The sequence below is a fragment of the Cibotium barometz genome, chromosome 17, assembly GCF_041138505.1.
Source record: "Cibotium barometz isolate CiBa-2024 chromosome 17, ASM4113850v1, whole genome shotgun sequence".
Taxonomy (NCBI): domain Eukaryota; kingdom Viridiplantae; phylum Streptophyta; class Polypodiopsida; order Cyatheales; family Cibotiaceae; genus Cibotium; species Cibotium barometz.
The window spans coordinates 37,807,274-37,833,076 of record NC_141062.1 but is presented as its reverse complement, the minus strand read 5'-3'; the positions used below and the strand labels follow the sequence as shown (position 1 = coordinate 37,833,076).

The following is a 25,803-nucleotide window of genomic DNA, read 5'->3' as shown; positions in this document are numbered from 1 at the left end:
GAGCTGCCTTGATGCCCGGCCCGACTTCAGTGCCCATATTCTCTACCATTGGCTCTATGTTCTACCAAGCAAGGTAGCAACATCTTCAAGAGCACATAGGACAAGAGAAATACTACACAGGGCGGCTAAACAAGGAGTCCTGCCCTTCTACTGAGTAAGTAATGACAATACATTGTCCAATTACCTTACCAGTCTTCATAGAAGTTGTTGCAAGCGGAAGCCTTCGCGTTGGAAGCTTTAGAAGTGTTGATATCTTCGATTTGCCGCAATCCGATGGATGAGCCACATGGGCTGGTTTATAGGTTTTGGCGCTCATGGATGCGACATACAGGCTGTTATACAGGGTTCTGAATTCATGGATGAGCCACATGGGCTGGTTTACAGGTTTATGAATTCATGGATGAGCCACATGGGCTGGTTTACAGGTTTATGTGCTCGTGGAAGAGCCATATGGGATGCCATACAAGTTTATGCGCGTATGGAAGAGCCATATAGGTTGTTATACATGTTTGTGTGCCTATGGAAGGACATGTTGAATAGCCATATTGCATGAAGGACACGTTTATGATTGTATATGGATAATCCGTCATCTCCCATGGGGAGAGTAAGTCCCTTAAAGCTTGTACATGTTATATTTCTCCTTGGATAATGAATTACTCCAAGGGGGGGGTCGGCCCATTCCGGCCTCTATGTGGTGTTATATGTGCAACTTTTATTTTTAGCTGTGTGGATTGTTTAGTGGCTGTGATTACATGCCAAAATGTTTAATTATGGAACTCATGGTCAAGTGATGCACGCCCACTCTTGCGCTTCCCGGGTGAGTTACACGTAGGTGGAGAAGATGAGGGGGTCGCCGGGGGGGGGGGGGGGGGGGGGGGGGGGGTTGTTGTTGCACGAAGGTGGGGTAGAGAGGTGGAGAGCAGCGGGGAGAAGGCAGAGGGGAAGCTTGAACAGCCTCTTAGAAGGATATTATGTAAAGTAGTGATGTGTGGCAAAGTGACACCTATTAGGGACACTTGGCATCATATTTGGCATATGGCATATGTGGTGGCAGCATATGCTTCACCTTTGTAAAGGGGCTCTCCCTTATAAAGATGACCTATCTCTGTAATGAATTTATGCTTTCCACTACTCTTGTATTTCCCTTAATCCCTTTTGCCTTGTGTTGATAATATTACTGGTCAACATCTCTCTCTCTCATCTCCCCACTAGCTGTGTGCTTGCACTCTTACCGTAGGCACAACTTGCCAACATCGCCCAATGTTCAATCAAATTTATTTTCTAATTATGTTTAGTTAGTGATAATCTTCACAAAATGGCAGTCTGCTACTTTGTTCTTTCTTATGGTAAAGAGCCAATTAACCTTAAATATATTTAAAAATGCAAGTATTTAAATTTGTTTTTTTTTCAAAAGCTGAGCAAATCTGAGTCAAGCAAATTGCTTTTGTTTGCATCATTACTTTTTTGCATAATGCAGGTGCAAGCCAAAAATCCACTTGGTGTCATTCCACTTGATGCAAGCAAAGTAGAATTGAAGAATGAGGAGTCGGGAGATGCATCAAAGAGATACACATTCTATATTTGCCTTGGCAAGCAATTTGTTGGTTATTCAAAGCGAGATACGTACGTTGTAGCGGCACCTTCTCATCAAGCACTGGTATGTTTTTTAAAATTTTGCTTATTCAAAACAAGAATGTTTTAGGTCTAAAAGAGGACATAATTTTTGGGAAATCTTTTGTGGCTGTTGGATCCTTGGTGAGCCAAGAAGAAGAAGCAGCATGCCCAAATTGTTGAACATTGGAATAATACCCATCCATACAATCATCAAAACCTTATGCAAATGATTGAAAGAAATTACAGAAATGTTTGCATGCAATGCCATCCAAGAGGGGACTTAAAGTACTGTCCCCATGTCCAAAAGAGGGGTGTAAAGTACTGTTCCCATGTCCAAAAGAGGGGTGTCCATGAAGTCCAACCCAAAATGTTGGTGATATAGTCCTCATGCCAAGTAATTGGCAGCCCTCTATATGGTGATCAATTACAGCGAACCCATTCAGCCTCCAACCACCATTCTACACCTGTCTGCTTGAATTTTTATCTCGATAGCCTCTTATTCAGTATTATGGAGTAAAGAGATCTCAAGGAGTCACTGAAGCTTGGCAGGCCACTTGAAGTTTCCAACGAGGGTCCAGGTGCGCTGCACAACACCAAGGCTGCATGACCTGTGCCATCCTCCTCAATGGAGAGGGGGACCAGTTTGCCTCCCAAGGTTGACGGGATGAAGTTGGTGCTGGGGTGTCGCGAATAATCAACCATCAACTGTTCAATCTTTCACCATACATGATGTGGTTCCAAACAGTCGCAAATGTAATGTTGATATGACTTCCTCGATACTCCACGATGAAAAAAGTGGCCACTCTATCCATGATAAACAGCACGGCTGCCATTAACAGTCAACTAAAGGAAAAGGGTAACCTTGCGTGGTTGGTAGGCACTCCACCTCCCCTATGATGCAGCCTTTGTGCCTGGTTGTATGATCCTTTCTTTAAGTATAACCTTTTTGACTAGAAGGGAGTGTAGCCTCATAAATGTGACCCCCCCCCCCCCCCCCCCCTCTCCCTCTCCCTCCCGTCCCCTTTCTCCACTTCTCTCCCTCGTCTCACTATCTTCCTCCCCTTTTTGACCTCCCGCCCACACCACACCAGGCACCCCCCCCCCCCCCCTTCCCCCCCCCCCCCCCCCACCTTTTCTTTGTGTGTTACCTCTTCCCATCCCCCACCCTCCCAACGCCCTCCCACCACCTCCACTTTACCTCTTCCCACCACTACTTTCCCCTGCCTGCTCCATTTCAACACTTCCCTTCGCCCATCTCCGATTGTCATGGTTTGCTACCACCCATGCAGTGCAGGCTGTCACCCGTCACCACCAACTATTGTTGCAGCATGACTCACCAGTCTCCACCTTCCATTTTTTGAGCCATAATGACATTGAGAGTGTTTTACCACATCTGATACCTTCTAACAGAAACTTTTCGAGTACCACATCCTAATCAGATTTTGATCGTCTTAAAAGTGTACAGGACGAGTGGGTTCAAAGACTCAAAATTGCTGCAGAAACACGGGATTTCTTGCTAGGTAATACGGTAAAAAGCATCAATAAAAGATATCAGACTAAAACGGTGTAGCAAACACGCAACAAAAATAACAATTATTTGTAATTTCTGTACATTATTGAAGAATTAGGGGTACATGGCATATGTAGATCAATTGCGTAAAGCTAGATGGAGAGGTGGTGACCTTAGAAGAATGTTGGCGAATTCAATGGGCAATAGAGAAATGCTTGAGTGTGAAGCAAGTAAACCCGAAGGACAAGCACTTATGGTAACTTGGCCCTTGTATCATCTCTTTAATTATTAATAAGCAGATTTTAGTATGCATTATGATTTGACGGACTTACCTTGCTTTAAATGTAACTTTGAAAAATAGTATCAACATGTGAAAGGTTGTTGTTGCAAAAGCTTGACTGAATCTACCTTCAGAGAGCTCCGTCTTCTCGCAGGTCCACCGGATCTTTTTTTTGTGGGGGGTGGGGGGGTGTGGGGTGGGTTGTTAGGTATTAGCCCTCATAATGTCATGAGATGTCAGAGGGCTAATCTCCCGCTAGAGGCCTCCCCATTCCTGTTTTTGCAGTCTCCACTACCATTGCCAAAGCAAATTAATATGATGAAAGTAACTCTTTTGTGATAAAAAATATACTTTTATGCATAGAAATCAATAATGATAAAAGTAACACTTTTATAATAAAAAAATATTCTTTTATGCATAAAAAATCAATATGATGAAAGTAACTCTTTTGTAATAATAAAAAAATATACTTTTATGCATACTTTTATGCATAGAAATCAATAATGATAAAAGTAACACTTTTATAATTAAAAAAATATTCTTTTATGCATACTTCTATGCATAAAAATCAATATGATGAAAGTAACTCTTTTGTAATAAAAAAAATATTTTTATGCATAAAAATCCATAATGAAGAGAGTAACACTTTCATAATAAAAAAAATTTCAATCAGTATCTTTCATAGAATTTAATTCTATTGAAACTCATTCTTTTGTAAAAATTAATCAATATGCATCTTTCTATGCATGAATGAAAATGACACTTTTAGAATACTCTAACGATGGGGATTACTCTTTTTGATTAATAAAAGATAAAATTTATTTCATAAATTTTCAAAAAATTTTGCCATAACCTCCTTTGTATGGTTGACCATTTTTCAAATTTTAACTCTCTAAATTTAATTAGAAGTTTACCAAGAGTATTAAATCATTCTAATGTAAACATTTTCTACTTATTTAAGAGAAATATTATGAAAAACTTGATTTTATCCAATAATCAATCATCTAGGATAAAGAATGGTTGGATTTACTAAAGAAGAGAGGGGAATGCCTTTTTTTCAATGAGGCATAACATCATTTCATTTTAGAGAAGACAAAAATCATAAAAAAATCATACCCTGATATTTCTTTTGGCTTTCAACAAATCATCCTTATGCTTTCTCATCTGGAAGGAAGGAAGCCCAAGTATCACTGGTCTTTGTATTGAAATAAATTTGATATAGACCCAAAACTATCATGTAAAAGAAAGTGGTACCTTCCAAGAATCTCATGATAGAGAGGACATATGAAAAGATAGGCTACTCTGTCACAAGTAACCAGAGACACAATGGATCTTGGGGGAGAGGAGGGGCGGGTGTTAGGGATTCTCACGACACAATCTATCCAAGATCTCCGAAACGTAGGACAAGCACAAGATTAATCCAGATTAAGATTCTGGAGGCTAGCTTACCACCCAAGCATAGATGCCGTACAACACAGGATATCCTCCCAGCATAGGGGCTAAGTCTTTGTACATACGGACCACACCAGTCAGCCTGGGCATCCCATACGGCTAGAACCTATCGTAAGCGGCCGTCGTTGGACCATCTGCCCCAAGGATGGATAATCAGGAGTGGGTTGCGTCCGTGGTCTAGGCACCATCTTGTCACATGACAATATAATATCCACTATGTAATTTCCCTAGACAGGGTTAAGCACAATCTTGCTACAATTAAACTATTATTACCAATAAAAAAGATGATAAAAGGCACTGAACAAAACAAATACACAAAGCTGAAAATGATGACGCCTCCATTGGGGCCGGACCCCTGCTCAATAATATTGTATTTTTAAGGAGTATTTGATTGTACAAGCTTCACGGACACCTTGTGCAAAGTTTCCATTACAAGAATAAATGAAAGCAGGCATCAAACAGAGTTTGTGTGTCGATGTAGATTCACAATCCACCACCAAAAGGGCAGCCCCGCATCCTTCGAACTTGATCATCAAGCCAATCCCAGACTACCCACCACTGGGCTCCGAGCAACGCACGTGAGCTCCAGGGCTGTGCAGTAGTAGACTGGATACAGGCGCACGGTTGGAGGTCTGAGTGTCTAGACAAGCCTTCGTCTTCACAGCTACACATCGTGATTGGCCAAAGCCAAAGATAGGAGAACCTCCTCCAGGAACTGTATGGTAGGCTGCAGTAGATGAGTGGTTCTCAGCACATGGGCTCGACATGGATAAATTACCGCCCTTCCAGTATGATGATGACTCCCCGTACTTTACACTCTCTTGAGAGGCCAGGAATACAGTTCTGAGACAGGATTTGATCCAGATGCACACCAGGGAGACTTGGTCGGGTCACCTTCCTAGCAAGATGCACTACTACAGAGATCATTTCCTTAGATTCACAGAGGATGGATTTGTCAGACGACCAGGCTACATGGATGTACACTTGTCTCACGCTATGAGGGTGACTATTGGTCAGATCAGAGTTACTCTCACACTCTAGAGATTGAGGCAGGGAGAGCAGCACGGACCACTTCTTGTTCAGAGAGGGTTTTGGCCCACTTGGCTGGGTGAAGAAGGATCCTAATCAGAGATGCCTAGGCCTTTTCCTCCTTGAGCTACACCAACATAGAGAGAGGCTTCTACAGGTGCAGAGCCTAAGATCCTAGCCACAGATCACCAGCTTCTTCAGGCCTATCCCCCTCCCCCTGTTTCTACTTCCTCCCGACGAGGGCTCACACTACAGAGAGCCTCGAAGATCAGAGCTGCCAGGAGACCGTGACTACCTGGACGCAGGCCACCACTAGTCCCTCAGGCCCAGTCTCCCCAAAGCCAAGCACAATACCGCAGAGCTATGGAGGAGAGAGTCCAGAGGCTACACCAGGGCACAGCAGATGTGAGAGTCCTCGTCGCCCCATGCCCCATGTATGATGTACTACACCCCACCATCTCTACTGGGTGGAATTAGTAGTATACCACTTATCATGATTGTACATCTATAGCATGCTAGATAGTGACTGCATAGTGAGCTGCATATGACTAGGATTAGCTTTTCATTTCAGTTTTTCTTTCCATGATACTCAGGACATGGACTTGTTATATACAGATTTGTCTCATTGGGCAATCTGGCCTTCCGTAGATGTTAATATATCTTTTCTTTTCTTTCTCCCCCCTTGTCACCAACAGTAGAAGTATGAGTGGAAGAAAATCGTGATTGGCCTCACACTTGCATAACCCACAGGATAGGAAACACACAAGAGCAAGATATGGTGCTGGAAAGGCCACCTGTACGGTTGTACGGCCTGTATGAGCAGAAACAGGTAGTTGTCACACGTGTGGGCTCAGTTATTAGAGCAGCATATAAGGAGGAGGTACACCAGTAAGCAGAGGTACGGCCAGTACCCCTACTGTACGGCGATGAACGGCAACAAGAGAAGGTGTATGGGCAACTGACTGTACGGGTATGGATGCACATATCTTTTCTTGCTCCATGGTGAGAGAGAGAGAGAGAGAGGTGTGCCCATGGTGGTTAGCCATGCGCCTAACACCTGACATGTGTTAGGCTGGGTGTGTGTGAGGTGCACGCACAATGCCCAAACAAGAGAGAGAGGTGCCCTCTGTCCTTTGGCCGACCACATGGTAAGAAGTCCATCCTTGTTAATCAAATGGCCACTCACTTATCAGTGGGTGTGAACCTGTAAAGTCACTCTATAACATAACAAAGCTATTAAAACAAGTGGAGAATCATACTTACCACTTGTTCACATGCCCACAAGGAACGTCAACAAACAAGTTCATGGGAGCGGTGCACGAGCGAGCGTCCTCGTGAACAGGACATCTAATGAACAGAGAGATCCTATGTAGGCATGCCACCCCTACCCCCACCACCAGACCCCCGCCCCACCACCTCCACCTTCTTCACAAAGGGCATGGTCCTCAAGGCCATTCGTAGACTACGCAATGGGCGAGCCCAAGATCATGAGGGACTCACTGCTGATTACATCTCGCATGCAGCGCCCCTACTAGCCTACATGTTTAATAGAGCCCTTTGTGAAGGATTTCCACCCTCTTGGTCCACCAACACCATCACCCCCATCCTCAAAGCCGGAGATCCACTTGATCCTAATAACTACAGGACGATCATGATTGGCCACACATTGGCCAAACTCTATGGATCAGTGCTAGAGGCGGAGCTAAGTTCATTTGCAGAGAGCCAGGGATGCAGAGCCTCAAGAGAGGCTGGCTTTCGGAGGAGCTACTCTACCCTTGACCACATCTTCACCCTCCGCGCCATCATCAAGGAGGGTAGAGCACGACACCAGAGGATTTACTGCTGCTTTGTGGATTTCCGCAAAGCTTTTGATACTGTACCCCGAGCCCGCCTCTTACACCGTCTATAGGAGATCGGAGTAATTTGACATGGTTTGGAGCATCATCGTCCTCTAGAGTCCGTCACCGGACGAGTGAGCCCCAGGAGGTACATCACACGAGATTTCCCGCACCATTGGGGTGAAACAGCGCTGCCCTCTATCACCCACTCTTTTTGGCCTCTACATTGATGAGATCTCGAGCTTCATTGATGGATTAGGCGGGGCTGGTCCCACACTGGCAGGCATATTGATCCCCATACTACTTTATGTAAATGACATCGTCCTCCTCTCAGACTCAGCCTCAGCCGAAGGGCTTCAAAGACAGTTGGATGCCTTACATGACTTTTTCACTCAGCGGGACCTCTCTATTAACCTTGGTAAAACCAAGGTAATGGTCTTCAATACCTCTCGCCCCGTCACATCCAGATTGAGCTTCACATATAGAGGGGATCTTGTGGAGATTGTCTCATCCTATGTCTACCTTGGTGTCACTTTCAGTGGCCCACGCTTTACCATGCTTCCCGTAGCACATGCTAGAGTGACGCGGGGATATGCAGCCTTTAGCTTACTTGAGCGGCAGTGCTTCCAGGCACATTTCCAGGAGCCCAGGATGAAGGGCTGGCTTTTTGACACCGTCGTCACACTAGCCTTGATGCATGGAGTAGCTTTTTGGGGGCGAGATTTATCCGATGAGGATTGGCAGCGAGTTGAGAGGCCCCAGGTCGTGATGTTCTCCCGTATGATCCACAGCAAACCATCAGTCCCACACCAGATTATCCGGGTAGAGTTTGCTGCAGCCTCGATGGTAGTGGAGGCACTCTACCAGACAGTCACGTAGCTTCATCGCATCAGTCACATGGATCCCCACAAGTACCCGAGGCTTGCCCTAGAGTTCTCCAGACAGCTAGCACTTGAGGGACACTCTGGAGTATGGTATGCACTAGTTTCCACTTGGTTCTCAGTATATGGGCTCTGCATGGACCGCCTACCCCCCCTTCAATACAGTTTGGACTCCCCTTTTTTCCGGGTGTCTCACGAGGATACCAACCGGGTGATCCGGTCAGATCTTCTTAGCCTCTACACACATTGCACATGAATCACACCCTCGGAGCTCCCCACGAAGATGCACTTTTACAGAGACCACTTCCTCACACTCACTGAGGATGGATTCATCCAGCAGCCGGGCTACTTGAGTGTTCACATGTCCCATGCCATGCGGATTGCGATTGGCCAGATACGGGTTTCTTCCCACCGCCTCACAGACATGTAGAGCTGAGCGCTTCTTCAGGGCCGGGAAGCTCGGAGAGGATCTGTCGACTATGCCACACAGAGGTTGAGACGGAGGAGCATTACATATGATGCTGCTGCCCAGTATACTATGAGATCCGCGGGAGGTTTCACTGTCTATTTCGTGAGGGATTCGGTCCACTCTCCAAGATCATTGACTTCCAGGACCAGCGTTGCCTGGGCCTCTTCTTGCTTGAGCTCCGTGATCACAGGGACACCTTCCTGAGATACAGGCCCCAGCCACCCCGCCCCCTCCCTCGGCAGCCAACCATCACCAGTTTCTTCCGGACCGAGGAGGTGGAGGACACCGACATAGTGGATCTTGTGGACCCTTCACGAGCTGCTCTGGACCTACCTCGCCCGAGAGGAGTTAACTCGGACCGAGCCTCTGCACTCCAGCGTGCCCGACGCCCTCGACCCCCCCGTCGGCCACGATCACCTCATCAGCTCCAGATCTAGGACATGCTCCACCGCCATCGAGCTACCTTTCCACGTGACATAGCTGAGGGAGACCTCTCTGCCATACTCGTCAACCCCATGCTTGACATTTTGGAGAGTGGTAACCATCTACTCGGAGCTGATGTTGCTCCCATGTTTTTATGTTCTTAGTATTCCATGACGAGTTTCCATGGACAATTTTGTATCACCCCAGTGAGATAGCTATATTAATGTTTTCATTCTGTTTTATTTTCCATTCCATGATGAGATATGCCATGGACATTATTGTACCACTTTGGTCTCATAGGCCCATTGGGTCTTTAGTAGACGCTTAATATATCTTTCTTTCTTTCTTTCTCTCTTTCACCCCCCCCCCTCCCCCCACTTCTTCTTCCCTCTCCCTTTCTTTCTTCTTTTCCCTTAGTGTATCTTTTGTTTGTCAGCTTACCACCTCCTGGTCCTCTCCCCTTCTTTCCTTTCTTCTTTCCGCTTTAGGGTATTTTTGTTTGTCAGCTTGCATCGATCATACTATGCAAAGACTACGTCATTGCCAAGTCATATATATCATTAATGTATTCCCATAATCTGTCTAGTCAGAATTCTCCATTTCGAAGCACAAGGATGCACAATGTTTTCTCTGTTTATAAACACTGCACTCTTTACCTTGTGTGCAAGCTTGGTACTATTAACTAAAGCTTAGAATTTTAACTTAATTCAATATTAACAGATGTAATTTTGTATTTATGAGCTTTCTTTTGCATAGAGTTTGTGTTCTGTTTATTTACCGTGGAGCTTGTTGATCAGGCAGAGTTGACAAAGGTCCAGGAAGGAATTACAAAGCTAGAGGGAAATGCGCTGGGGTTAGAATCACAGGCGAATCATGAAGAGGGAGCTTTGATGCGTGCTATTGTTGTTTGGGATATCCTTAATCAATATCTAACAGGTTAGCCTAATAGGACATGTGTACATTTTTTTTGCAAATTCCGTAATACTGAATGGAATTTATTTGTTGCTTAAAAAATTAACTAGTTAGGATTCAGGCTGTCCTGGTAGCGCTTATCTGTATGAGATCTCTTTAGATATTGATAATAGTTTGTAGATTAATTGAATGATAATTTCCCAACCTAAAGGCCAGTGATTTTGTCATGCCCAAGTATTGCCACTACGAGAATGCTAACAAGGCTCCTTTAGTTGTAGGTGTTGCGCTTTTTATAAGAAAGTGCTATACTTAGATGTGTTGGATGACTTGAGTCCATCTAGCAGTTCACTTACACTCTAAAGATCTGTACCATATGGTTTGCTTTGATGTTCCTGCGAATTGGTAGGAAGTTTGCCTTTTTTTTTTTTCCAAGAAAGAGATCCTTCGTTGAGTTGCTGAACAAAACAGCCATAATGGGCAAGTACAAACTCAGCTCCATAGAGGAGAGTGATAATCAAGAAAACTGAAAAAGGGGGAAGGATGCTCTTCTCCCCCGACTGGCCACTCTGGGAGGAGAAGGCTACCTCATACAGTTTGGGGGGGGGGGGGGCGGGGGGACAACCACACAGGTGGTCTACGATGCTGAGTGGGGTCACCACCACCATCAATGAGAAAAGGACCGTGACACCAAATCCTCATCAAGGCCTCGCAGCGCTTCTGCATGCAGTCGGAGCCACCTTGAAGCTTCCCCCAATGTCCTCGGAGGGTATGAATGATGTCAAGCCATATGCTTCAGATTGACTCCACTGGCGGGGTGAGGGTGCCCTCGACGGCCTCGCTAAAATGAGCTCCCCAAATATGGGGGAAGGATGCTCTTCTCCCATGGCTGGCCGCTCTGGTACCTCATACAATTGGGGGGGGGGACAACCACACAGGTGGTCTATAATGCCGAGTGGGCACTTCACCACCGTCAGTGAGAAACGGAGAAAAGGACCATGACACCAAATCCTCATGAAGGCCTTGCGGCGCTTCTGCATGCAGATGGAGCCACCTTGAAGCTTTCCCTAATGTCCTCGGAGGGTATGAATGATGACAAGCCATATGCTTCAGATTGACTCCACTGGCGGGGTGAGGGTGCCCTCGATGGCCTCGCTAAAACGAGCTCCCCAAATAGGGGGGAATGATGCTCTTCTCCCATGGCTGGCCGCTCTGGTACCTCATACAATTGGGGGGGGGGGGGGGGGGGGGGGGGGGGACAACCACACAGGTGGTCTATAATGCCAAGTAGGCTCATCACCACCGTCTGTGAGAAACGGATTGTGACGCCGAATCCTTAGGATGGCCTCGCAGTGCTTCCGCATGCGGTCGTAGCCACCCTGAAGCTTCCCCCAATGTCCTTGGAGGGTATGAATGATATCAAGCCATATACTTCGGATGGACTCCGTTGGTAGAATGAGGGTGCCCTTGATGGCCTCGCTACAACAGGCCCCTGTGTCGAGGCTGAATGATCAACTCTCCAAGCCACCTTGGCCCAGGCTGCCCATCGCTACCAGCCCAAAGAAAGTTGCAACTGAACTTGAACAATGTAAGCTTGGGAAAAGCCCATTAAGAGGTGATGCACCGCATAGTGGCCCTAGCCAACAAAGGAAAGCTTGGTTGAACTCTAGTTAGCATCTTCTTCCGAATGCTCAGACGAAGAGGGGCTAATTGGTGCTCTGAGAAAATATCGATATCAACGTGGCATCCAAGATAATGAACTGGAGTGCCACTCGGGATCCACTGAAAAGCCTCAACTGGCCTCTTAAGTCGGGGAAGGTGACGAGCCAACCCAGACTTCACATGATTTGTGCCTGTTGATCTGTGCGCCGGATGCATGGCAGAAGATCTCTATCGCAACAGAGCGAATCTCTGGAGATTCCCCTCATCTTTGCATAAGTATGCAGTTTGTCATCGGTGAACTCTAAGTCAAGCAGTAGCTCCTATGTGCGGATGAGAAGACGCAACCCCCGTAGCTCTATCTCTTGAGTGGAGAGAAAACTGCGCATGGTCTTGGCAACAAACAACAAGAGAAAAGGTGCCAGTGGACAGCCCTGCTAGACCGAGTGAGAAAGCAGAAATCTGTCACCTTTGGCCTCCTGAATGAGAACCTGCCTGGGTGAGTAGCTGAATAAAGCCTAGAAACACCTCAAACCCACTTGTCGGGAAATCCTATCCAGCACATTGTCCCCTCCAGAAAGCCCTAGTCCACCCTATCATAGGCTTTCTCAAAATCTAGAAGGAGAACTATAAGATTTTGCTGCCTCAACCTGGCCGAAGCGATTGCCTCCCAAAAACTGAAGATGTTGTCCAGAATGCTGCGATCTTGGCGAAATTGTATGAGTGCCATGAACCAAGTGGGCTCACCACCACCGTCAGCGAGAAAGGGGCCGTGACACCAAATCCTCAGGAAGGCCGCGCGGCGCTTACGCATACGGTTGAAGCCCCCTGAAGCTCCCCCCACTGTCCACGGAGGGTATGAAATGATATCAAGCGAGATGCTCTGGATGGACTCCGTTGGCGGGGTGAGGGTGCCCTTGATGGCCACGCTACAAAGAGCTCTCCAAAAGTGCCATGCAACAATATTGTTGCAAATGTCCCATCTCTGGCAGGAGCTGGAAGTCCAATGATCAGTGGATGGAGCTAGAACTGGCATTGCAGAAATACATCGATGAGAGACTTGCAGGGCAAGTCCCCCACGCTCCTCCCCATATTCCATGACGGCCTCGGTGTCAATGGCCCAAGTAACTCTGCCCCATGTAACTATGCGGGAGATGGATGGTCTTTAATGAAAATGCGGAGAATCCATTGCGAAACCCACCGAGCCTCCAATCAGTCCCAAAGGCAGTGACGTTGGACTCATGGAGATGGCGACACCTCGAACAGCCTACTGGCCTACCTCCTATGGCCAGCCAAGTGCCAATCGCTAGGCTTTGATGGGAGAGATGCCAAGAAAGAGAGTGATCTTTCATGCCTGCCAGCCAATCTGCTCTAGGCAGCCTCTTGCAACAAACTGCTGATCTCTCCAAGGTTTGCATCCAAAGCTCTTGCGGGCTGACCCAATGAAACCGGCCTCTGGTAGAAACCAAAGTGCAGTAGACTAGCAGTCACCCAAACCAGTTGTAATCCAGCAAATAAAACAAATATTTGGGAGCTAGAGTGCTCCAACACGAAAAGAAGAACAACACCTGTTGGCCCAAAAGCTTGGCACCCCTTTCGGTATTTCTTTATTCAAATTCAATGGAAAAGTTTAAATGAGTACATCATGGCCATTCATGGCTTGTATGTTCGCATGTCCAATCTGCCAATCCTCTGGACCTCTCAGCATAGAGGTTACACACAGCTTTGTGTCCCAAAAACACCACACTGTTATCTCCTCTAATCCGCCAAGACAGTGCATCCATGAGGCCTTGAATACGCAACTAACTGGCCCATGCACATAGCCACAAACTCAGTCATGAAACAGTCCACAAACTCTTCCAAGTCAGTCCAAAAACTTGCCCTGTTTCCACCCTCCAAACTGCCAAACACTTCCCCTCACAAAGGGCCAAAAAAAACAACTCTGAAACAGTCACGAGCCAGTGAAAAGAGAGACTCAATTTGACACTTCCTGCAGTCCCACCTGCTCACAAAGAGAGAGATAAACTTAGTCCCTGTGTCGCTTTTCACAAGAGAGAGGAGGCGTGAGAAAAGCTCTGCTCTGTCCTGGCCTCCTGTCTTGCAGCCGCCTGCAGTCCAGCACCTGTTTCCACGCGAGAGGGAGAGAGAAACGCGTGGGTGAACCTGCTGTCCAGCCCTGCACTCACTGCAATCCAACCCGCCAGTTCACAAGGAGAGAGAAGATGTGTTCCTGGCTGCAGCCCAACTCCTTGCAAAGAGACAGAGATTTAGTCTACGCCTCCTGCAGTCCACTTCTTTGTGTCCAGCCTACCTGCCTGCTTGTTGCACACAAAGAGTGCGCCTGTGCGCCTGTGTGTACTGCAGCGCAGCCTGCCAGCCAGCCTCTCCTCCAAAAAGCAAGAGAGAGAGAGAAATTCAGACTGCGCTGTCGTGCCATTGCACGTCTATGGTGTGAAACCATGCATGTGAGGCCATCAAATGCAAATCCAGATGCATGGGATTAAGTGTCTGTGTACATACGGGATGTATGGTGTGTGGAGAGTTTTGCTTTTGAGGGCGTCGCCAGGTGTACAGGTGAAATGGTTTGGTGTTGAGCTTGTTACAAGCCTGTCTGGAGTAAGGTCAGTAGGGGTGACTTTAGCTGCTTGATGGCCGTCTCAGTGTGTACGCGTCCCCAAAGAAATGAGCGGGCACTTGTATGCTGCGTCTTGAAGAGGTATGGCATGGGGAGCAATTAATGATTAGAGGGGCCAAGGTTGCTTTGAACATTTGGTGTGAAAAGGATAAGAGGGATGGTGGCCATTCATTAGGTTTTAAACAAATGCAAGAAATAAATGATAAAAACGTGGCCCAAAAAGCAGACACGTGGAAGTAGAACTACTGCAAGCGTAGCTGGCCAGCATGTGAAGAGAAGATACGTGAAGGAGAGGTGGCGGGTGAACCGCGGGCTGCAGGGAGAAAGGGACCGCCTCGTGGAAAAACAGGCTTGGCCAGGGAAATTCTAGGAGGAAGGGCGCAGCAGCTGCTGCAGAAAAAGGAAGATAGCCGCTTTGATCAGTGGGGGAAGAGGACCAGAACTGGGTGATCGTGAATCTGTAGAGGGCTGGGCAGGTTCTACTGATGGGGGGGGGGGGGGGGGCGCTGCAGCGGGGGCAGAGAAGAAGAGGTGTAGTCGGGTGGTCGCTGCTGGAGAGCGTCGCGGTGCTATGGTATCATCAATGTGAAGAGTACAAGGCAAGCTCAAGTTACAAAACAGTGTATCTTTGTGTGAATAGTATACATCTACAGTGTTGCATCATCATTTATAGTATATTGGATTTTCAAGCTGTCATGCCAGCAGTCTAAGTTGGGCTGAAGATAGGCCACAGTGCAGCAAACACCAAGCCAATGTAGAGTTGCAGTTTGTAACGAAATGTACCTTGTGATGATCAGCAGCGTGAAGTGCTACTTTCCCGTATCCGGGTGCATCTGCATGCATTGAAGAAGTATACATATGGTTAACATATTGTTGCTCGTGTTGAGAAGGTGGTCGCTGTGGTGGCTGGCGACAGAGTGAAGGAAAAAGCACGCTGTTTTGCTGCTGGCGAGCTGAACCAAAGGTGGCGCTACTGTGAAAAACTGGCGGGCTGGTAAGTGAGGGGTGTGCGCTCTGAATTAGTAGGAAGGAGGAGGGTGTACTCTCTGCAGAATGTACATAGAATGTGTATATTGATATTTTGCAAATAAACAGAGCTTTCAGAAGGCAGCGCTCTGTTTGACAGGAAAAAGGGTGTGTATACATCAATATATTCTTAGTAATGTGTGATGCTGGGCTAAAAGTAAGGAAGATCCTCATGGTTTTGTTGGTTTTCTTTATGTAAAGTTGTTTGTGAATGGTGCCTATGCTGGCTTTTGGTGAAATCTATGTGTAACTGGTATTGGATATTGTGAAAGTTCCAGCTTCTGCTGGTGAAGTCTCTTGAAGTTCAACCACATACTCTCACAGCCAGAAGCCTCGCGCTTTCCCAGCGACACCGCCCACGTCATGACAGCGCGTGTGTGTACTCCAGTGCAGCCCGCCAGCCAGCCCCCTTCCAAAAGCGCGAGAAAGAAAAGAAAGAAAGAAAGATTTTATTAACGTCTTCCAAAAGATCGAACTCGGCCTATGAGACAAATCGGTGTACTTGTATGGGGTATCCTCTGTCATCCCAACAAAATGAAAAAGTACTGAACTAAAAAGCTGAATCTGGGTGTGCAATAAGTACAATGAGTGGGGCAGGGGATGGAGCTCTACTACTAGGAGAATGCAAAGCTATATGCATGGAGTATACAATCATGATATGCAACCTAGCTAGCTCCATCCTGTACCATACTGGGGGTATAAAATGGTATACATCAATGAAGTGGGTGTCCACAGCTCCCTGAAGAACATGCCTGGGTGTGCTCTGAAGCGAGCCAGTCGCTCCGCACCCTCTCTGTGAAACTGAGCTCAGATCTCTGTCATCTCTCTCTGGTATAGGCGTGGTGTCCGAAAGCCAGGTGTCCTCTGTCTCCTGCGGGCTGTAAGTGTCTCTGCTCTCTGGAGAGTAATTCCCTGCCGTGTAGGGGTTGGGAGTGGGATGGATCTCTGAAAAAATGTAGTAATCTGTGTCTGTCGTCTCTCCTCTGGAGCTGTCTGAGCGTGTAATGATCTCTCTGTGGCGCTTTATGTCTAGAATGAATCTCCCCAGTATGCGCTGGTCTGCTGCCTCAAAGATCTGGCGTAGGGAATGTGGCTCTCTGAATAAAATGGGATATCTCTCTCTGATGGCTGTATATGCTCTGCATCTGCATACATAATGCTCCTCACTCTCCACCTCCTCTCTGCACAATCTACATACCCTCTCCTCTCGGGGGATCCGTGCTGCTCTGCGAGTCTCAATCTCCAATCGGTGTGATGAAACTCTAAGCTGACCAATAGCCACTCGGGAGCCGTGTGGTAAAAAGCCCTCCATGTATCTAGGCCTCTCTATAAATCCATCATCAGTGATACTCATGAAGTGATCTCTGTAGTATAGCATCTTCAGTGGAAGAGGCTGTGTAGGCGATATCCATGTCTCTCGTGTATAGAGCTGCCATAAGTCCTGTCTCAATACTCTGTTCCTCTCACTATGAGAGAGACGGATATCTGGTGCATCCCTGTCATACTGGAATGGTGGTAGATGATCCATGTCTAGGCCATGCTGTGAGAACCAATGTGTGACATGTGCATACCATGATCCTCTGTCTCTTGCCTCAGCCAGCTGTCTAGATGCCTCAAAAGCTCTGTATGACAATCTGTCCTGTGGCATCTCTCTCAATCTGTCTAGCAGGCATATAGTCTGAAATATGGCCTCTACCATCATAGGAGGCGCAACAAACTCTGCTCGGATAATGTCATGAGGTACTGACGGTTTGCTGCGTATCATGCGTGCCATCATGAGGGCCTGTGGTCTCTCTATCTGTGTTCACCAATGGGTAGCAAGCCATGGCACCCATACCGCTGCTCCATACATCAATGCCGGTGTGGCTAATATGTCAAATAGCCACCCCTTCGTTCGGGGCTCCTGAAAATGCGCCTGGTGGCACTGTCTCTCTAGCATAGCCAATGCTGCATATCCCCATGTCAATCTAGCTCTGGCTGGTGAACCCATGGTGAAGTGTGTGGCTGCTGCAGAGAAGGTAACCCCTAGGTACACGTATGATGTCACCACCTCCACCTGGCGTCCTGCGAGAGTGAATGTCAGCTGACTCCTGCCCTGTCTCGATGTATGAAAGACCATAACCTTGGTTTTCGCAAGGTTCACAGTAAGACCCCTCTGTGTGGAGAAATCATGGAGTGCATGTAGATGCTGTTGTAGACCACCTGCATCCTTGCTTCACACCAATGGTGCTAGCAATAGTCTCGGACATACCTCCTGGACATCTGACTCGCCCAAAAACCTGCTCATATAATGCATAGATGCCCCATGTCATATCTACTGGTATGCCAAGAGACTGCAGGCGTTGAAAGAGCCTCTCTCGTGGTACCGTGTCAAATGCCTTGCGGAAATCCACAAAGCAGCAATAGAGCTTTCTCTTCCTCACTCTGGCCTGATCGATCATACATCTCAAAGTGAATACATGGTCAGTGGTAGAGAAAGCTCTCCTGAAGCCTGCCTGCCTTGATGAGCGTAAACCTGCTCGCTCAGCATATAAGCTAAGCTCTTGCTCCAACACTGCACCATAGAGTTTGGCCAGCACGCAGCCAACCATAACCGTCCTGTAGTTGCTCGGATCGAGCATATCCCCTGTTTTGTGAATCGGCACAATGGTGTGCATCGTCCACTCCGCAGGCAAACCCTCTGCTAGTGCCCTGTTAAACAGGTGTGCAGGCCCATATGGTCGGTGGCCCGTCCATGCTGTAGGCGGCGGATAGCTTCCTGTACCATCGAGTGGGTAAAGAAGCTAGCTGTGGTAGGTCGAGGCTCCTGTGGGCTGAGGTATAGGTGGCTGCTGTGGGGCGTGGTATAGGCCCTCTGCATATGTGTGCCATGTCTGTGGGTCTGCAATAGGTGTCGGTGTCCGGGGCTCTCTGAAGTGCGCCATGAGACAGGGCTATCTCTACTCATGAAGAAATGAAAGATCTCTAGCTCCTGTATCTCTGTGAAGGCCCGCCTTTTGCAGCGAGAAAGTCTCCTCATCTCTCTCCTTGACTCCTGCTCTGTGATGGCTCCCAAGGCTCTCTGTATGCGGAGCCGTGAGTATAGGGCTGTGCACTCGTCATCATACCATCTGTTCTGGGGCATAGTCCTAGATCTCGCAGGCTCTCCTGAGTGGACAGGATGTGGGAAGCTCTGTAATGCAGCCGTGTGTAGGAGTGATGCCAGCTGGGCTGTAATGGTATCCATAGGTGCGAGGGGATCCATGAGTAGGAGCCCATCCTCTACTCTGCCAGTGTATATGTCTGCCATGTCATGTGTGAAGTAGATGGTAGTGTGTGGCGTCGGTATGTGGGGGGCTGGTGATACTGGTGATCCGGCTAGTGAAAATGCCAAGTATGTATGATCTGCCCCAATAGGACGAGGTGGAATGGAGAATGAGGTGACAAGCTGTGATGCCTCCAAAGACCCCATAATGTAGTCTACCACCGTGCCTCCGGTCCGTGTATGACCCCCATGTGGGAAGCATGTCAGCCCTCCTGATCCCGGCCACTGTAGCATCCCGTTATAAATAACGAGACGATGCCCTGGCTCCCAACTCTAGTAAGTGGTCCCCATAATGTCCTCTGTCTGGTCCAGTGTCCTCTGATGCCCGACTAGCCGCTATCTCCTCTGGATCCACATGGTGGAGGATCTCCATGTCATCATAGTCATACACCTCACACTGTCTGCTCTGTGTGCGGGCATTGAAGTCGCCCGTAAGAAATACTTCCCCAGGTGTAGAATAATGCATAATCTCCTCTGACAGACAAGTGTATGGCGAGGCTCCTGTCTCCTCCTCCTGTGGCATGTCCTCTGTAATGACATAGGAGGATCCTGATGGAGAAAAGTAACATAGAGCTATGTATATAACCCTATCCTGTGAGAGCTGTAAGCTGATCCACATGTATCTGGCCTCTGGATCCTGTGCTACCACTCTCAGTCTCCCCTGTAGCTCCCGTCTGAATAGAACTGCTACTCCCCCCGACCCTCTCGAGGTACCCTGGCGTGTGGTCCTCCTGTATGCTGACTCCCACTGGAATCCCTCTACTCGAGGTAGCCCTCCTCTGGGCTCTGATGTGTCTCTGTCAGAAGTATGATGTCTCTCCCCACCATAACATGCTCCAGTCATCCAAGCTGCACCCATAGTGAACCATTACAGTTCCATATTTGCCATGTGTATCTCTGTCAGTGGCTTGGTCTGTGTCCCATAGGCCCCAAACCGCTAATCCATGGGCCGGCTATCAATGATGACCCGACCATCTCGATAGAAGGCCTTCTTGCCTTCTCTCCTCGCGTGTAAGACTCGTGGCATGCAAGCTCTCCTATGCTCAAGCTGCATCCTCGTGAGATCATCATCCAAGAAAATAGGAGCTCCCTCTAAACCTCGTAGTATGACCCTCTTCCTCATGAAGGTGACCCTCTCCGTCTTTTTCAGCAAACTGTAGGATGAGGGCTCGCTTGCGTGTTGAGTCTTTCCCGGCTCTCCATGCTTTGGTGAAGGGGAGAGGGTGCTCTTCCCTGTAGCCGAGCTTCATGCATAGAAGCTGTCCATCTTTCTAGGGAGTGGAGTCGGGTGTCTCGGCTATACCTGTGACTCGAATGTTGAGGCGGCGGGCATGCCTCATCTTCTCCTCCTCAATGGTGGTGTGAATGATTTGGTGTTCTTCCCTTTGAGTTTCCTCTCTCACTTCTTTACGGATGTTCTTCTTCACCACCTCAACCCATCCTGACTGCTTGGCTTTGAGTTTTCCCTCCATGTCCTTTGTGATCTCCTTGGAGATCTCTTCTTTGATGGCCGTGAGAGTGTTGTCATTGATCTCCCCTTCTTCCTTCTCAGTATTCTTGATGGCTACCATTTCCACTTTCAATGCACTCACCTCCTCCTTGAGTGCCGTGTTCTCTTGTTCAAGGTTCGTGACCCGTGCTTCGAGAGCCATGATGTGCCGGTGTAGTTTGTTCTCCACCTCATTGAGGTTGGAATCGGATGTCTTCTTGTTCTCCTTGATTAGTGCCTTCATTGCCGTCTCGAGGGCCTCGAGTTTCTCTTGGAGACTCGGGCCATTCCTCTAGATCACTCTGCAGTCCTTCCCACAGGCAGGGAGGAGAGAGAGAGAGAGAGAGAGAGAGAGAGAGAGAGAGAGTTATGTTGTTGCCTTGGGGGCCTGACCAAAGAAAGTTCCGAAAAGGCGACGAAGCTGGACAATGCAGCCCTTACGAGAAATCCAGCATGAAGCAATAAACCAAGCCTTGGCTAGCAAAACTTGGTTAACCACCAAAGCTCTAGAGGCCAAGTCGAGCTTCCTCCTACTCCAATGATGAAGTTTGCTTTTAATGCTTAAGAGCACTGGAGCAAACTGTTGTGCAGGGGAGATGTCAATGCCCACCTGACAACCAAGGTATCTACCAGAGCATCCTCTCTCAATCCAAGTAAAACCAACATCTGTACCCCAATCTGCAAGAGGAGAATCAGTGATCCAAAAACCAACAGACTTATGCCAATTGATAGTAGCTCCTGCTGCCAAACAAAAGGCCTCCAAGGCTGTCCGGAAAGCACATAAACAAGCATGTGAATCCTCAAGGAACAACGCTGTATCATCTGCTAACTCAGAGGTTAAAAACTCTTCCTCTGTGCATAAATGCAGCTGAGATCCACAACACCAGGGGCAGCCCAAAGAAACGTGCTCATAGCCTCAGCTACAATGAGGTACAGTAAATGGGCGAGTGGACAGCCCTGCCTCACTGAATGGGAAATCTGAAAACACTCACCGTGACCCCCACAAGCTAAAACAGTGCTATGCGCCTCCGTGTATAGGCAGGACACCCCTTTGATCCAGTTTTGGGAAACCCCATGTGTGCCATAGTGCCCTCCAATCCACTCTGTCATAAGCTTTTTCAAAATCAAGCAAAAAGAATGGCAAGAGGCTACTGATTGTTAGAAGGAATGATCCAAAGTCATGTCAAATGAACTAAGGTTGAAGGGTACTTCATGGCCTAAGGTTAAAGGCAATGTAAAAGCTAGAGGATCAAGTAAATGAGGTAGATTCTGTCATGACATAACTGATGATGTATGTAGTACCTCTTGTGTGTGTGAAAGGACAATGACCTTTGGGGAGATGGAGAGATTTTAGGAGATGCCTTTTGGCTCTTTGTAAAGGTTGTATCATGCCTATTTAAGAGGCTATTCCTAATGAAGAAACACGAATTCTATTGCCCCATTCATGTTGTTATTATGCTGTGATTAAGTCTCCCTAATCATGCTTAACTAGTGCTTAATTACTAGCTTTATGATATGGCTCATTTCCATCCACCATAGCTCATCCATTGAGTATGAGATCAAGCTCATTCATACATTTAGTATTCTATCATGGTATCAGAGCAACATTTCATCCCTAGGCCTAGTTATCATCATCATCTACAAGGCATTAAACCATGGTCTTCATTTTCATCAAAATGAAGCTTTCCATTGAAGCTTCAACTACATAACCCTGGTCTTTTGCTGATTGCGGGCTGAATACTCAACCATTTCACAAACTTTTTGGTGCAAAAGAAAGCTAAGAGGCGGCGCTTTCAGCGTGTAGCTGCCCAAGAGTTCAATCGCCAGCATCGCGTCGCCATTACGCCTGCAAATCGGCGCCTTTTTTTTGCAGAAAACGGCTACAGCAGGAGACATGGTCCATGGTTTACTAATTCCTTTGGTGAGCACTTTAGTAATGATATGAAGCTTATACATATTGAATTTCATGAGCATTGATGCACTGTAGCTGCTGCTTCAAGTCATTCATCAGTTTCAAAGTGTCTGGAGTGTTGAGGCTCATATCAGTGATTACTCACTTGTTTTGGATGGTGTTGAGCTCAATAGCTTAGCAAATCACTGCTATTCATTGTGTTCAAAGCATTTTAAGTGAATCATTTGGGAAGACCTTCAATGAAACACTCAAAGTCAACTCTGTTTTAGGGACAGCCTTCATATGAATGGATAAGGTTTGAGCTAATCCAATATGATTTTGTACTTCACTATCATATGGTATTGTGATGATGTAATAATAACATCACAATTTAAAATCCTCTTCAACATTATCATGACGGAAAGTGATGCAGAATCCTCAAATGAATCATATGTGGGAAAATCCCTCAAAAGCACAAGAAAATTCAGAAAGCCAAGGATGCGGGTAAAAACTAGAACCTACTACTATCATCATGCTAGAGCTTTAGGGTTTGGGGAATTTCTAAGTAACAACATGCACTTGTATGGTGATGGTGCCTTCTAGTTTTTGAACTCTCTTATTTCTCATGAGACTAGACACTGCCATTGTTTGGTAAGACCTTCTCATGGAGATGTCATCTCAAATCCTCATTAAAAAATTCAATGGCCATGACTTCCACACATGGCAAGTCAAAATGAAGTTTTGTTGATGAAAGATGGTGTTTGGGGCATCGTCAATGGATCTATACCTAAGCCCAACACTAGAGAAGGGGAAATCTCATGGCAAACCAAGGATGAGAAAGCTCTTGCTCTCATTGCTCTTGGATTGGAAGATAGTTACATTCATTACATTGGTAATGGTAACTCGTCACAAATAGCTTGGAACACACTTGACAAATCTTTTGGAGCACAAGGTCTACACAGTAAAATCAGTTTAAAGGTTGACTTTTACAGCTTGGAGCTAAAAATAGAAGAGACACTTGCGTCTCATATCAACAAAATGAAGAGCATAATGGCTCAACTAGAAGCCATAAATGAAACAGTCAAAGAAAGTGATGCCATTGCTATACTTCTCAAATCTATGCCTCCTGAATATGACACCATAATGCCCACTTTGAAGTATATGCATGATCCCACTTTAGAAGGCATTGAAAGTGTCCTTCTAGAAGAAGAAAGAAACTTAAAGGAAGGGCCACCACAGAATTTATGACTCCTGCATATCTTGTTCAAAAACAAAATGGTAAAGCTCTTCAATGCTCACACTGTGGAAGAATGGGACACACCATAAAGAACTGCTACCACAAAGACAAACCAAAGCGTCAATGCACCATTTGTGGAAAGCCAGGACATCTAGCAGACAAATGCTACAACAAAGTGGAAGCAAACATTGCTAGCACTTCAACCAATGCAGCCAACACTACTACCACCGAACAATGTAATCATATATCCACCTCTTATAATGATGAAGAGGTACCTGATGATGAATGGGCTTTCTAAAGCCATGATGATGCACTCCTTTACTCAAGATGTATGTTCACCTCTGACCACCGATGATGTAGGTCATGTGATATGATGTATGCTCACAGTTCTCCTACGTTGGCCATGTAGCCCACAAGGGGGGGATTGATGGGAGTTGGGTTTCCATGCTCAACACATGATGGTGCACATGAGGCACAATGTTCATGGATATGGAGTATTTGGAGAGACATGTTTTCATGTTTATGTTTTTTCAGTTTTTAGAGCTATGCTCCCTATGAGCTATGCTATTTTCTTTTATGCAATGTAGAGCTATGCTCCCTATGAGCCATGCTATTTTCTTTTATGCAATGTATTGGTCAAGGAAGGGTATTACACTATGACATGCCTTGATCAAGGAAGGGTGTTAGAAGGAATGATCCAAAGTCATGTCAAATGAACTAAGGTTGAAGGGTACTTCATGGCCTAAGGTTAAAGGCAATGTAAAAGCTAGAGGATCAAGTAAATGAGGTAGATTCTGTCATGACATAACTGATGATGTATGTAGTTCCTATTGTGTGTGTGAAAGGACAATGACCTTTGGGGAGATGGAGAGATTTTAGGAGATGCCTTTTGGCTCTTTGTAAAGGTTGTATCATGCCTATTTAAGAGGCTATTCCTAATGAAGAAACACGAATTCTATTGCCCCATTCATGTTGTTATTATGCTGTGATTAAGTCTCCCTAATCATGCTTAACTAGTGCTTAATTACTAGCTTTATGATATGGCTCATTTCCATCCACCATAGCTTATCCATTGAGTATGAGATCAAGCTCATTCATACATTTAGTATTCTATCACTGATTAGACTTTGCCCACTCGACAGCTTCTTAGAAAGAAAAGATGTTATCAAAAATACTCCTTCCTTGGAGGAACCCATTATGTGTATCATGGATAGTCCTTTGGAGAATCGGCTGCAACCTTATACTCAAGGCTTTAGCTAAGATTCTATATGCAGATCCAAGGAGGGTGATGGGCCTCCATTGCTTGATGTCAGTCTTGTCCACTCTCTTGGGGATAAGGTGAATCAGCCCCTCCGTGAGGTATGGCGGCATAATACCTGGCAACCACATTTCTTGAAGGGCAACAGTGATAGCATCTCCAATATGATCCCAAGAAAGAATAAAGGTGGTGGGAGAAAGACCATCATCCCCTGGGCATGAACCATTGGAAAGAGCATGCAGTGCGTGAACGAATTCATCCTTCGAGAAAGGGGCATCGAGGGAAGAACACATAGCATCTGTAATGAGCCTGGGCATGCACTCCCAAACTTTATGCCGTGCCACATCTCTCTCAGGAGAGGGCACCTCTGCAGTCAACAAAGACTGATAAAAATCTAAAGCAATACCCCTCACCTTATCAGGCTCAATCTGAACCTCACCCTGTGAATCCTGCAAGTACCTCACAGAATCCCTGCTAGGGGAAGGCCTGTGTGCTGAAAAAAGCTCTTTGTTGCATCTGCCACCCATCTGAGTCCAAAAAGCCTCCTTCGCATGAAACGCGAACTCAGCCCTCCTGTCCATGGCCAACTGCAGCTCTGCTCTAACTGTGGTCAAGAGGTCTGTAATCCAAGACGCATGTGGATGCTTTTCACGTTCTCTCGGAAGAGCAGCAATCCTACGCCTAATAGCTCTCTCCTTGTCCAAAGCCTCCTTCTTCTTGGACAAGGCAATGCTATGATAATGATGGCTCGTCCTCTCAAGAGCCAATGCAATATTATGATGAGGATCAGGACCGTCACAAGATCTCCATCTCTCTCTGATCTCAAGGGAGATGTTAGCATCTAGATAAAGAGAGTCAGGGATACGGACACGGGGAGAGGCCAAGCGAGCCCCAGGCTC

The 25,803-nt window shown here is 46.8% G+C and overlaps 1 protein-coding gene across 2 annotated transcripts in view; it reads left to right on the top strand.

Annotated features, from left to right (window-relative positions):
• Nucleotides 1-25,803, top strand: part of LOC147629967 (uncharacterized) — a 75,954-nt gene that overhangs the window by 30,707 nt on the left and 19,444 nt on the right. For both annotated transcript variants that reach the window (XM_086811520.1, XM_086811519.1), the window contains exons 5-8: nt 1,478-1,657; nt 3,080-3,134; nt 3,262-3,380; nt 10,294-10,432. In XM_086811520.1, the coding sequence (XP_086667646.1) occupies nt 1,478-1,657; nt 3,080-3,134; nt 3,262-3,380; nt 10,294-10,432 (493 nt within the window). The remainder of the gene's footprint in view (nt 1-1,477; nt 1,658-3,079; nt 3,135-3,261; nt 3,381-10,293; nt 10,433-25,803) is intronic.